The sequence below is a fragment of the Ascidiella aspersa genome, chromosome 1 (assembly GCF_963924565.1).
Source record: "Ascidiella aspersa chromosome 1, kaAscAspe10.2, whole genome shotgun sequence".
Lineage (NCBI taxonomy): Eukaryota > Metazoa > Chordata > Ascidiacea > Phlebobranchia > Ascidiidae > Ascidiella > Ascidiella aspersa.
This window is the reverse complement of record NC_139447.1, coordinates 19,680,381-19,694,331: the sequence shown is the minus strand read 5'-3', so window position 1 is coordinate 19,694,331 and position 13,951 is coordinate 19,680,381. Positions and strand designations below refer to the sequence as shown.

At 35.1% G+C, this 13,951-nt stretch overlaps 1 protein-coding gene across 2 annotated transcripts in view; it reads left to right on the top strand.

Annotated features, from left to right (window-relative positions):
• Positions 1-13,951, top strand: part of LOC146168186 (hepatocyte growth factor-regulated tyrosine kinase substrate-like) — a 72,887-nt gene that overhangs the window by 20,566 nt on the left and 38,370 nt on the right. For both annotated transcript variants that reach the window (XM_083390951.1, XM_083390950.1), the window contains exon 3: positions 7,634-7,726. In XM_083390951.1, coding sequence (XP_083247077.1) covers positions 7,634-7,726 — 93 coding nt within the window. The remainder of the gene's footprint in view (positions 1-7,633; positions 7,727-13,951) is intronic.

Below are 13,951 nucleotides of genomic sequence, written 5' to 3'. Positions count from 1 at the left end.
CATTTTTGGCAGTTTGAATTGTTCTTCAATAATAATCATATGTTGTACTAAATTTGTAATATTTAAAATCATCTTGACCCTCACAAAACAAATGCTTAACTCCTGATAAGTAATGGAATAGTCTAGCAATGCTAATTTTAAGGTATAAACTTTAAAAGCCAAGCCAAGCCAAGCCAAGCAAAGTTCCTTGTAGGTCAAAGTAGTGTCCAAGTAGCTTAGTAAGTACTTTTTATCTCGTATTTTAGAATTTAACACATTTGGGAAAGTGTGTTTTGTATTGGAAGTGTTTTTTCATGTTGTTGTCTATGACAGTTTACATAATTGATTCAAATCACAGTTGTTTAGAATAGTAAACATTTGAAAGATTATTTTTTATTTTGGCAAAGTGTTTTATGATTGATTGCTTCCATATATTATGATTAATCCCTCCTCCCCCTAAAATAGGAATTAAAGAATTAATAAAGAATATACTAGGATTAAATATTCCGGATTCAGTGTTGTAAATTTAAAACCTAATGTTGTAGAATCCCCTGGGATTTTACTTTTAACATCTCTAGCTACAGTACATAAAATAAATACTGCCTTAAAAAAATATATTTCCAACTAGTGACTTTACTTCAGTTTAAGTCTTAAGTAAAACTTGTTATTATTTATATAGGGCAAACAATTTATTTCGGGAAATACCCTATTTTTACTTTTTTGCCGCAATTCTATTTTGGTTTGCTTTGGTATGTTTTACACCAATTTTTGTCCAGAGCTTAATAGAAAAAGTAGACATTAAATGATTAAAAAAAATCTACATGACATAGAATGGTATGTAGGTGCAATTCAGAGGTTTAATAGTCTGCCACCCTAGGGGCCTTTAATTGGGGGGACAAAAATTCTAAATTAGTGTCAAGTAATAGATTTGTTTTTTGTAGCTATCTACTCAAAATTCTTTCATAAGCGCTTGTTCCGCTGGCGAGGCAAAGAAGGGACTGTCATCGTGCTGTGCGCTTTATTTTCACTGGGGGGCCTTTAAGAAAAGTCTCTTGTCTTTGTAGAATAACTTACCAACAAAATCTTGCCAGCCTTCTGGTAACCAGCATTTTGGGTCTTAAATTCTTCTGTTTTTGGCCTTGTCTCAATGCTGTGTTCGCCTCACAAACACGACATATTGACGACTGGTCTGTCTTGGATTAACTGCACTAACACTTTGGCAAGTCTTAACCTCTGTGCAACAAGGTTGATAGGTTGATAGATTTGTGGGACTGCATAAGTTCTGACTGGCATCCACGGATTTAACAAAAAAAATTAGCTTTGTCTTGCTGGAAACAAGAGCACTAACGAAATTTCCATTTGAAACGCCTTAAAGTTTACTCCATGCTAATCTTGAACTTTAATGCACTGTTTGTTTCATTTTGTTGAGATATGCAATTCAATTGTTACAGTACATTTTACATTTTTGGTATAACATCTCTATAGATATCTTTTTAAAAATATTTTTTTTGGGAAAATTATGCACATTACATATGTGTGAATGTTTCATTGAATTAAATAAATGTAGTAAGGAATCATCAATGGACAGCTTTCTTCCTTTTTTTAGCCAAGGTTGGTTTTAGACAATTTGAGTATGATTGGCTGTGATCTTCAACGACCTGAGGCAAGCTTGCATCCTGCCTAGGATTGCCATTAAAATAGCAGCATATTACGTGTTTAATTTTATTCTCTTTCTGCGGCATCTTTCACAACACTAACATTAGGCTGTCCTCGTTGTACCCATAATATGAGGGGCCCTTGAATCTGGAGAATGGGTAAGCCTATCACATTCCTGATTGAGAAGCGTATTAAAAACTCTTCAGGTTTTGCAGTTGCAAGAAGATTTAGGACAATTGCTGCCTTCTAGTCGTTGTTCATTTGTAGCGGGGCAAGTTCTGCATTGTCAAAAAATGTTTTTGCAATCTGAATTCTGAATAGATGGGTTATGATGCTATTTATCTAGAACAGGGATGGCGAACCTTTTCATCGCGCGGGTCACAAACACGACCTTAATCCTTACAAAATGCACAAGTGTGTCATAGATTTTATTTTATGCGAAACTTAGCTGCTGCGTCATTTTCAGTGTTATTGTCTGGGTTGGTAATTCAAGGTTGTTGGAGGTTTAACAAATTCGGATTCCCACAAATATTAATAACCTAAATATAGTTAACAAATGCTGCTGCATTTTTTATGGGTTTACAGGAGGTCAGTAAAAAGCTTTTCAGCATGGTTTAACCAGGGTTTTCAGAATTTTTTAGTCTGCAAGCTGCAAATTTCCGTTATAGAGAAAAACAAATTGCTTTTTATTTGTTTGCTTTTCTGAAATCTTTTGTTGAAGTGCAGTTATTGTAGGCCTACTCGTCACCCTAAATCACTTTTGCACGACCCACAGACGGGCTATCCCATATTTAAACAGTATAGTGCTATCTAATGAAGAATGTTTTTTTTTTTTACATTTATCTATTCCTGAAAATAATCGTTAACATTTTGCTATTTCTAATCTAGAGAGACAAGTGGGTCATTCAGGGTTGTTACTAAGCAAAAATTTACACTCGCCAGGCGGGCGAGCGGCTATCAATCAGCACTCACCCGGACGAAATAACACTCGCCAAATTTGTTGGCATGCAGTCTGCAAATTTCCATTCTAGCGTGGTAATTTCTTGGATTATCGTTAACCTGGCGTATGGTTTCTACACATAAACATTAGTTTTTATAAAAGTCTGGTCGTTTATTTCCATGCATGGATGAACAAATTAATGACCCATAAAGCAGTTTCGCTTAAAAGAAAGTTTTTAGCCGAAATATTTTTTTACAATCTATAATGAAAATAAATAATACTGACAATTTTTTTTTTCAAAATGCTTGCCCTCTCTTTTTGTATTTTGGTTTACTGTGCTTAAAGGACGTTTCACCGCAGGTTGCTTCGCGCCACAAACAAAACGCCATATTTCGCCCAACACTAAATTACTGGCTGAACCGCAAATAATGGCTAAATAATTTTAAATTTACAACTAAACCATACATTCGCAAACTTAACAACCACATGCACCAGAGGTTCTGTGTTGCGCGACGCCCTATAGTGGGTTGTTCGATTTTCCAAGGGCGTCGGCAATGGTTTCGATTCATATCTAAACATAATTGCCATATAAAATATTTTAGAGAGTTATTTTTTAAGCTTTGGCTTGGTTGACCGCTATGAACTTAAGAGATCGCAACAACATACTTACATAGACTAATTGCTAATTCTCGGGTGTAGTTAAGTAGGCGGTATTTTGAAATACCGTAGTGTTCAGTGGGCTGTTTCGGTCCCTCAAAACATCTTAAAAAACACTACTTACAAATAAAATAAGACATTTGCATTCAAACTTATTGTTGCGAAAAACTACAGCAATTACTTATAATATTCTTATATAAACAATTCAATAAATATAAAAAAGTAAAATTCTTATCGCTGGGTACATCGCAGGTTCAGTAAACTCTTCAAAAAGGCGTCAACGACCAGGTTAAAGATTTAAAAATTAACAACGTAAAGGTTAAGCATTAAACCTTTGACTATTTACCACTGCAGCAATGAAGTTTTTGATTGTTGGCCGTCTTTATTACGATCATACAACTGGACAAAGAATCTTTATTACGAGCTTCGAACGTGACTTAGATTAACCTTATTATTTGTGTAGTGTTGAATGTATTTGCTCCTTAGTGTATAAGGAAATAACTGGCGCTAAGTAATATTTCGCTTAGTAGTGGTGCTTAACACAAGTTGTTCTTCACCAACTAATTAAATTTTTCGCCGAATCAATCAGTACTCGCCAGGAGCGATTTGTACTCGCATTGGCGAGCGGTCGAGTGCTTAAGCCCAACCCTGTCATTAAAAATCTGTGGTGGGTCACTTCGTGACCCGAGGAACAGTGGTTCGCCATCCCTGATCTAGAAAAACTTTGGTTTCAACACATTTAAGTTTCGACACATTTTGGCTTAAAGCTAGCATTGAAGTGATGCACCACTTAATGACCTAAAGTTTCTCCATTTATTACTGTCATACATTGCAATTGATAAGGAAGTTGATAAGGTTGCCTGCTTCATTGCCACCATTAAGTATCTTGTTGATAAAACTATCAGATTTTCCTGGTTTAGTAACCACAATTGCCCTAAAACTTATGAGAGTAGGGCTTATAAGAGTAAAATACATTTTAAACTTATGAGAGTAAAACCCCTAAAACTTATGAGAGTAAAATACATTTTAAGTTACATAAAATTGGAAATCAGATTAGTAATGCTTTATTGCCATTGTTTAACTTAAAAATACAAGGTTTCTGTGTTTTTAAAGAAAAATGTACAATATTGTGTTAGGGAACTCCCAGATTTTAGCAATTTTAAGGAGGTAACTTTGAGGCGTCTACGGGACCCCTAAATGTGGTTTGATTGTTCTGAAAATTTATGAAATTGATTTTTATGTGACACATAATGGGAAATCAAGCAGAAAATATAAATTTTCTAAAAAAAGTTAAATGTAAATATCCCTAATGGACTAGTATACCCAGTCACAAAGTTTGTCAAACAAGATTTGTTAGCTTTGTGTAAGATGCAGACCTGGTTACACACTGTTCCAACTGGTCAAAAATTTCCTCTTTATCAGTTAAAAAGTAAGTTTATTTGGAAAATTTCAGGTTAGAAGTAGACTTGACTAATTGATTAAAAATACACATTGGCCCCTTAAATAGATTTATCAAATTGATTTTGCAAAACAAATTGCTCTGCTATTAACCCCTGATTTGTATGGTTTTCTGGAAAAAATCTAATACAGTGGTTCTCAACCTGAGGGGGTCGCGAGAGGTTGTCTGGAGGTTCGCCCTGTTCTATTTGCTAACCGCAAAGTTGAAAAACAAACAAACAATATAATAAAAAATTAGCAGTACAAGGACCAAGAAACACCGCTAGTTGAACTAGGTTTTGTGTAAATTTCGGTTGTTTTAGTGAACCAGTCATGTTTATGACATTACCATTGCAGTTGAATTCAATCAACAGCATAGCTCCAGTCTATTAGTTTTGTCTAATGGAAATAGGAACGGTTGTATACAACTAAGGACCTGTTTTATTACACTTCAAAACTCTTATGTAAAGACGTTTATACAAAATTGAATTTTCCTGTAACAACTTTTTTTTCTCACTCGACCAATTCAGGGAAAAGCAAAATAATACAAGTTTCTTTACAAACTTACCGTTCGGAATGTCAATTTTCCATTATTATCTAACAAGCGCAAAATTAATTTTCTAATTTGTCATAAATGTGAACATTTTCCCCAAATTAATATGATTGTAATATGCTTTTAAAGGAAGTTCTGAAACATGAAATGGGTAATGCACTGAAAAACCTGCATGACAAAAAACAGAGTTGGCCAGAAGACATATTCCAGGAAATCAAAACGTCACTGAGAATATTAATGGAAAACAACCTTCCGAAAGTCCAGAGAGAGAACTTGCCAAGCTGGATGACAGATGAAATAAGAGGTTTACTGGAAAAAAGGCGCAGAACCAAAATAAATCTTACGAAGTACAAGGAATTAGATAGGTGTATTAAATTAAAGTGTAACTCTGCTTATGAAGAATTTCTAAATCAAAAGTGTCAAGAGGTAGATAAACTTTTTAATATCAGCGCGAAAGAAGCTCACCAAAAAATTAGTCAGCTCAATGGAAAGAAGGAAAACTGGATAAAATCGGGCTGCTTGAAGAGTAAAACCGGAAAGATCTTGTTTCAAAAAGAGGAAATTAAACATCGTTGGCGAGAATACACTCAGGAACTGTACAGTGATCCAACAAGAAACGCCCCACCAATTATGTTTAGTCTGTACAGTGATCCAACAAGAAACGCCCCACCAATTATGTTTAATCAACCACTAACTGGGCCGGAAGTAATGAAATGTGAGGTTGAGAAAGCCCTGACTAGCATGAAAAATGGAAAGGCGGTTGGTCCTGATGAAATTCCAATAGAAGTGTTGAAGGTTTGGATGACATTGGAATCAATCTTTGGATGACATTGGAATCAATTTACTTCTACTTCTTATAAATAGCATTTACAACACTGGTCAAATTCCTCAAGACATGCGGAAGTAGATTTTTGTCGCACTGCCAAAAAAGCAGGAGCAATCGAGTGCAAAGATTATAGGACAATAAGCCTTATGAGCCATATTGGTAAATTACTGCTAAGAATATATATGAATCGAATGAAAAACAAAATTATTGCAGAAATTTCAGAAGAACAATATGGGTTTATGACCGACAAAGGGACACAAAACGCGATATACGTGATGAGAATACTCAGCGAAAGAGCAATCGAAATGCAACAAAAACTCTATGTTTGCTTTCTTGACTACAGGAAAGCTTTTGATCGGGTCAATCATGCGCAGATACTACAGATGCTAAAAAACATCAACATTGATGACAAGGATCTAAGAATCATTCAAAACCTTTACTATAACCAGCATGCAGTGGTGCGCGTGGGAGACTCTGAAACCGAAGTTATTACTATAGAAAAGGGTGTCCGACAGGGATGTGTGTTATCTCCAAACCTTTTTAAATTATATAGCGAAATCATCTTAAGAAGCATAATTGACTTAGAAGGGATCAAAGTTGGTGGTGTAAACATCAACAATATTCGATACGCTGATGATACGGCACTTATTGCAACATCCGAGAAGAAGCTTCAAAAGATGGTAACAACAGTGGAAGAAGAAAGTGCAAATATGGGAATGGCTCTGAATGAAGATAAAACAGAATGTATGGTAATTGCCAAAGTAGCAGGTGTGAACAAATGTAATATACTAGTTTCAGATAAACCAATTAAACAAACCCGAAGATTTAGATATCTTGGTTGTATACTTACAGATGATGGTTGGTCCAAATCTGAAATTAAAGCCAGAATTGCACAGGCAAAAAATTGCTTTATAAATCTCAAGTCAATTTTGACAAACGAAAAATTAAATGTAATTAACCGTGTGAGAGTTCTTAAAAGTTATGTGTGGCCTGTTCTTCTCTACGGGTGTGAAAGTTGGAATTTCTCAAAGGAACTAATTGACAACCTGAGTGCCGCTGAGATGTGGTTCCTGAGGAAAATGCAGCGTATATCTTATACGTCCCATAAAACCAATCTAGAGGTAGTGATTCAGACCAATCAACAGAGATCACTGTTAAGCACAATAAAACTTCCGCAACTCAAGTTTTTCGGCCATATAACCAGACATCAAAAACAAGAATTCATAATTTTGTGTGGCAAAATATGTGGAAATCGTGCACCTGGACGGCAAAGAAAAATGCTTATAAATCAACTGAGGGACTTACTGAACATCAAAGCAGAAAATATTTTTGAATTAGCAAGAAATAGTAACATATGGAGAAAACAGTGTTTCATGGCATCCGAAGCCTGGTTCAGGCATGGCACTGAATGATGATGAATATGGTTTATGCGTAATACACAAAAAATGGGGCTCTCATAGGTTTTTGAAAACTGAAAACTGAAAAGGGGGTCGCGAAAAACAAACTGTTGTGCACTATTGTGTAATTAAGATTGATATATAATGTATAGTTTAAATGCAAAGTCTGTTAACTTAATCTGTTGTAGGTACTTGACATTGTGATGAAAAACTGTGGAGATACCATACACAGTGAAGTATTGACTGAATCTTACATGGAACAGTTAAAAGAGCTTGTCAAAGTAAGTCCTAACGGTAAACTTTGTTCGAAAACATAAAGCTTGGTAGTTGTTTGGTAGATCTGCAAAACTTCAGAATCCAGCTATATTTTTATTAAAAAATGATGTATTATGATGTAAGTCTATTTGATTAATGCTACAAATTTAATCATATAAATATATGTGGGTTATAAAAAATTGAAATATATTTTCTCAGTTTAGTTTTGTATAAAGATATTGTTTCTGGTAATATAACATTTGAAAGTCCATCAGCTATCTTGTGGCATAGAGTTGTTTTGACCTGTGTGTTTAAAATAATGCGGAATATTAGTTGAATTGCATTCAAAAGAAAGATAAGTTATAATTTCTCACCTTAGAAACATAGATGCCTACGAACTGACTGCAAGGAGAACCGGTTGCTTTACCAATATTTGATTTAAATTAATGTATTTCAGTCCTTATTTAAAGTTATAAGTCAATTTTCACATTGTGAACACATCGTGATAAAGAAAGTGTTACTTAAACATTTTGAAGCCCTTGGCTTTTTTAGATATTGGTTTTTCTTTTTTAGTGCCCCTAACGTTAAATGCTGTGCTCCCCTAGCTTATTTATAGACCCTGCCATGTTAAAGGGAATAATCAAAAGACAGTCCAAGGGGTAAATTACTTTATATTACTGACAAACAATGAATTAACAAGTTAGTTAGTGATGTAAGGACTTATCATGATGACAAATTCTTCAAAAAAGTACAACCTGCATGTACACATGATCTCACTATGTTACCACGCAGAAAATTTGTGACTTCCAATGGCCACAGAGGCTTGACTTCATGGACCAACCACAGGCCACTTTCGTCTGACGTTAACGAATAATGACTTCACGAAAATAGTGATTTTAACGATGGCATAAAACATTCTAATCAGAAATGCGAAAACATCCGTCGTCGGCATTCCTGCCAGGCGGACAAGTAAACCAAAACCGTAAAATATGTGTGATTGATTTTGGAAGAATCATAAACTATAAGCGGCTCAGTTTCCTAAGTTCCATGTACAAGACTAGCGTTAAATTACCGGTATTCCTTTCGCCAAATGCAATAAATGAAAATATTTTTTTTCAGGCTGGTATTATGCCACAATTAGCGCAACATCTGTGCCAGGCAGTGTGCCAAGTCAGTTAAAATGCGATTGAGGGGAACTAAGTTGTGTCAACTGTACACTAAATATGTGGTCTTAGAATATGCTTATAGAGAATAATCATAACTTAAAAAAGGGCGACTTTGAAATGCGCACGACAGTCATCGGTATACCATCTTTTAAGAATCTGCTTCAGTTAAAAAAAATCACAAACCCCAGCCCCATTGGATATGCCACTGTGTAACCCAAATTACCTTGGGGGTCTGGGGTGTGTGTTATGAACACCCTTAGCGGGTAGGACGGAGCCCGAAAAATTTGACGTTTCGAGTATTCTTGATGCTGAAAACGGCTATTATTAGGAGCTTACGGCTGTTTAAAGTCGTCTATTTGTCGTTAGAAAAATTGCAACACCTCGTCGACTTATTCACAGCCGATTGTCAAGTGATTTCAATTGCGCCCGAAACGCTATGGAATTGCAGTGTCAGAAAAGCCTCTGTGACATATCAACCACAAACTGTTAATTTTTACGTGGTTTATACCTCATTTCGTTGTCAGCAAAATTAATGATGCTTATCAACAAATTTGGTGATATTTGTAGTTTATTTCGCCGATGGTGTGAAGTGTGGCTTCAAAATCGCCCTTTTTGAACTCTGAATAATTAGTAAACCATTCAGCTGAAACTGTCCAAGAAAAACACAAGCATGGCTTATTACTGAAGTTAAGACAGACATTTATTATTAGTTTAGCGCAGGGGTTCTTAACCTTTTTTGTATGTTTTACCCTTTTAACAAAGATGAATATCAGATTTACCCCCATAATATAAAATGGTGCTCATCTTTTAAAAAACGAATAAAACAAATTACATTAGGTATAACCAATGCGACGGCTGCCATTGCTTTTTGGCAACAAATTGTTGTCAAAACATTCCAGTTCGGTCTAGTTTTTGTCTTTTAAGAGTTAAGACTGCACAGTTTTGACTCAAAAAGGGACCAGTTTTTGCTCATCATACTGGGATGACCATTTGCTAGGTGTTTTTTAAAGGAGCAGGTTTTGTAGTAGCCTACTCTTTAAAAATGTTTCCATGCATAAAACACACCAAGGAACTTGAAGACCATTCTCAATATGTAAATCTAAAATTCAAATAATTTTTTTGGCACTTTTTCTTCTTTTGGGACATGTCACTTTTTAATACTAAATTTATGGTTTGGCCTACTTTGACAGAATATTTAAATTAGTCAATCAATTGTTTTCACCATTAAAATGCCTTAATCATTAGGCTAAAAAGATCAACAATAAACTAACTGGGCAGCTAAGCCCTACCCAGTGACAAAAAAATAGGCAATCATATGCATAACCAGCACTAAAAGTTTAAAAGGTGTACTAAATCTTACCGTTATCGCTACTAATTAATAATAAGCTCACTTTTTCACAGAAAGTGCGGAAGCAAACAAAATTTAAAAGTTGTTTTTTCACTTAAATTCAACCTCCAGTCGTCTCCTGAAGCCCACATTATCACTATTTTGCAAAGATTATTACATATAAAACCTTATGCACCCCATTTTTGCTTCATGAAAGTTTCGAAAAAGTGCCCAAATTAGTTTTATCCGACCTATCTACGGACAAAAAGTGCTAAATTAGTTTTATTTAAGCTACGTACGGAACAAAAAGTGCCCAAATCAGTTTCATTTGAGCTACGTACAGAACAAAAAGTGCCTAAATTTATTTTATCGGATCTACATACTGACAAAAACGTGCCCAAATTTATTTTATTTGAGCTACGTACGGACAAAAAAGTGTCCAAATTTATTTTATTTGAGCTACGCACAACTGAAAATGTGCCCAAATTAGTTTTATTCGAGCTGCGTACGACCAAAAAAGTGCCCAAATTAGTTTTATTCGAGCTGCATACAGAACAAAAAGTGCCCAAATTAGTTTTGTTTGAGTTATGTACGACCAAAAAAGTGCCGAAATTAGTTTTATTCGAGCTACGTATGACCAAAAAGTACCCAAATTAGTATTTTTTGAGCTACATACGGAACAAGAAGTGCTTCAATTAGTTTTATTTGAGCAACAAACGAAACAAAAAAGGGCTTACATTAGTTTTTTTCAAGCTACGTATGACCAAAAAAGTGCCTAAATTAGTTTTGTTTTAGCTACGTACAACCAAAAAGGGGGCCCAAATTTATTTTATCAGAGCAACGCGTGGACAAAAAAGTGCCGGAATTAGTTTTATCAGAGCTACGTACGGACAAAAAAAGTGCCCAAATTACTTTTATCCGAGCTACGTACGGACAACAAAGTGCTCATATTTATTTTATTTGAGCTACGTACTGACAAAAAAGTGCCTAAATTAGTTTTGTCCGAGCTACGTACGGACAAAAAGTGCCTAATTTATTTTTATTTGAGCTACGTACGGAACAAAAAAGTGCACAAATTAGTTTTATTTGAGCTAGTACAGACAAAAAGGTGTCCAAATTGGTTTTATCCTACCTACGTACGGACAAAAAAAGTGCCCAAATAAGTTTTATTTGAGCTACATACCACCAAAAAAGTGCCCTAATTAGTTTGCTTTGAGATATACGTGCGAAAAAAGTGGTTCTTAACTAGGGAAGGCGCTCACACCCAAATAGAGCGCCAGCAAATTCTCAGGGCGTCGCAAGTTCTGCTTTAAACATTTTATATTTTATGCAGTAATTTTTATGGTTACATGTTACGCCTGGTGTGATTTCTGCCTATATTCGGTGTCTCATGCTTTACTTTGAAATTACATGCATGTGTGGTTTCAGCCGATCTGTCAAAAATTAGTGCAGCTTTATGCAAAAAAGGTCTATGACAATTAGGGCATCCAAAGGCAGGAGAGTCTGACTTTTAGACCAAGAGGTAGCGGCAATTTGCACTAATTGGATCTTTAGGTAAACTTGCGGCAGATATAAATAAAAAATATTGGCTGAAAACTCACAAAAAACTATGAGATAGATTTAATAATACTTGACCCACCCGAACCCAAACCATAACTAGTTCCCTTGCTCAAATAATGTGCGTTAATTCAAAAATTATTTTTTTCTCTGGTGGGCATAAGATAAATTCTAATCCAGGCTATAGGATTGTTACGTCACACATTGATGTATTCAGACCGAAAGTTTTTACATTATTACTAAATCAATGCACATTATTTTCGGGTGCTCGTTAACATTGGGCTCGGATGGCAGGTATTATTAAATTTAATCTTCTTAAGCAGATTTGTTAAGTCAAATTAGTACATTGTCCCAAGACTTCAAAGTCCAAAAGTCAGACTTTTCCATCCTTTGGATGCCCTAATTGCTGTATACCTTTGCTTAGAACTGCACCAATTCCTGACGGATCGGGTGATAGTTTAGTAACTGCAAAATTTGGTTCGTGGTTTTGTGATTGACAAGTTTTTGAACTACTAATTTTGATTAGTTTTTGGTGTCTCGAATAGGCTCACTTAACTCAGTCATATTTAAATCTTTTACGACGGATTTGGGCTTACTTTGTCTAAACAAGGTAGTGCAGTTGACTGGAATCTAAGTTTTACATAGAGGTTAGACACCAGGCCATGGTTCTCAGTAACTGGAATTTTTTTGCGATACGTGCGAATCTTTTGTTTTACAACTTTATTTAATTCCTAATTTGGAGATATTTTTAGCTCAAGGTATCTGTGTTTTCCACTGTATGTGTGTCATAGGAAAGTACTTGCTTTATATAAAAAACCTCGCGTCGTAATAGCTTTAAACTTTTTTAAACAAAACTATTACAATTACCTGCGATGTGCTTTTATGTGCAAAAAAAACTTTTCATGCTGTTTTTTAATGCTTAAAAGGTGCGCTCATTGTTTTAGTAAAACAGTGCACACTGCAAATTATAATATACCCCAAAAAAGCAAAGTTGTGTGTTGTGTCAACTAAAGGAGTAGGTTAAATATATGTCATTATGAACAGGAAAGACGTGAAGGCCAAATTTGTTTCTCATTAAAGTTATCACTTATGCGTACATCACTTTACAAAAAAAAAATGCGTACATCACTTTAAAAAAATGCATAACCCGTTAAAAAGTTAAAAATTCTTAACTGCTAAAACTGCTGCACGCGCGATAATTACCTCAACCATTAGGTGGTTGCACCGCGTTCCGCTTGACTAAGTCCGCCACATTACAAACTACCAATCTTGCGATCTGTGCTTCGCCATAATATATATATATATGAATTTCTATTTATATAACAAACGCAATCTGTATGACCGCTAAACTCATTGTTTTGCAAATTTGTGCAAAATGTTGGGCACTTGTGCACTTTTTTCATGAAAGTGTTCAAGCTAAACAAAATAATTAAAATTTTTTGTTTACCAGAATCTAATCTCCAGTTGTCTCCTGAATTTGCGCAAAAATGAAAGTAAAAAAGGCAATGTTGTGTGTAGTGTCCTACATGAATCGACTAAATTACCAGTCTGAATTTATGTCATTATAAACAGGAAAGATGCAGGACAAAATCTTATTTTATTCTAAATTATCTATGTAAGAAAAACCAGTAACTTGTTTTAAAGTTAAAATTGCGTCCCGTTAAATCCAATGCAATACATGCGATAATTGCATTGACCATAGATGGTTAAATCTTACTACACTCCAAGCACGCTACACAAACTACCTAGCGAAATTGTGTCTCAAGCGAGCACAATTCTCCAATTAAAGGGACTCATTACTTAATGAAGATTATTGTGCCACTTCTTGTGCTCTCCTGCTCTCTCCCTTGCAACAAAAACATCCTTGGAATGGACAAACCAAACCACAGCTAATTACAGATTATTAAGAGTTAATAAAAACACAAGTAGTTTGCAAAATAATTATATTGGCAACAAGTTTTATAGATGCTCTGTTTAATGGCAAGTAAGCAGTGATTAGGTGGTCTGTTGCGTTGATACAGGTGATATTGAGCTTGTGGTAAGAATTAGAGGCAACACTGATGCTGAGTATGTCCACCTCTAAAGAAACTAATTTGAGTATGCTCAATCTTCGCAATGTTTTCATATGCCCTAGCAATCCTGCAACGAACCGTTGCATGTTCACCAGAACAATCTTTAAAAAATTGCTTTTACAATTTTGT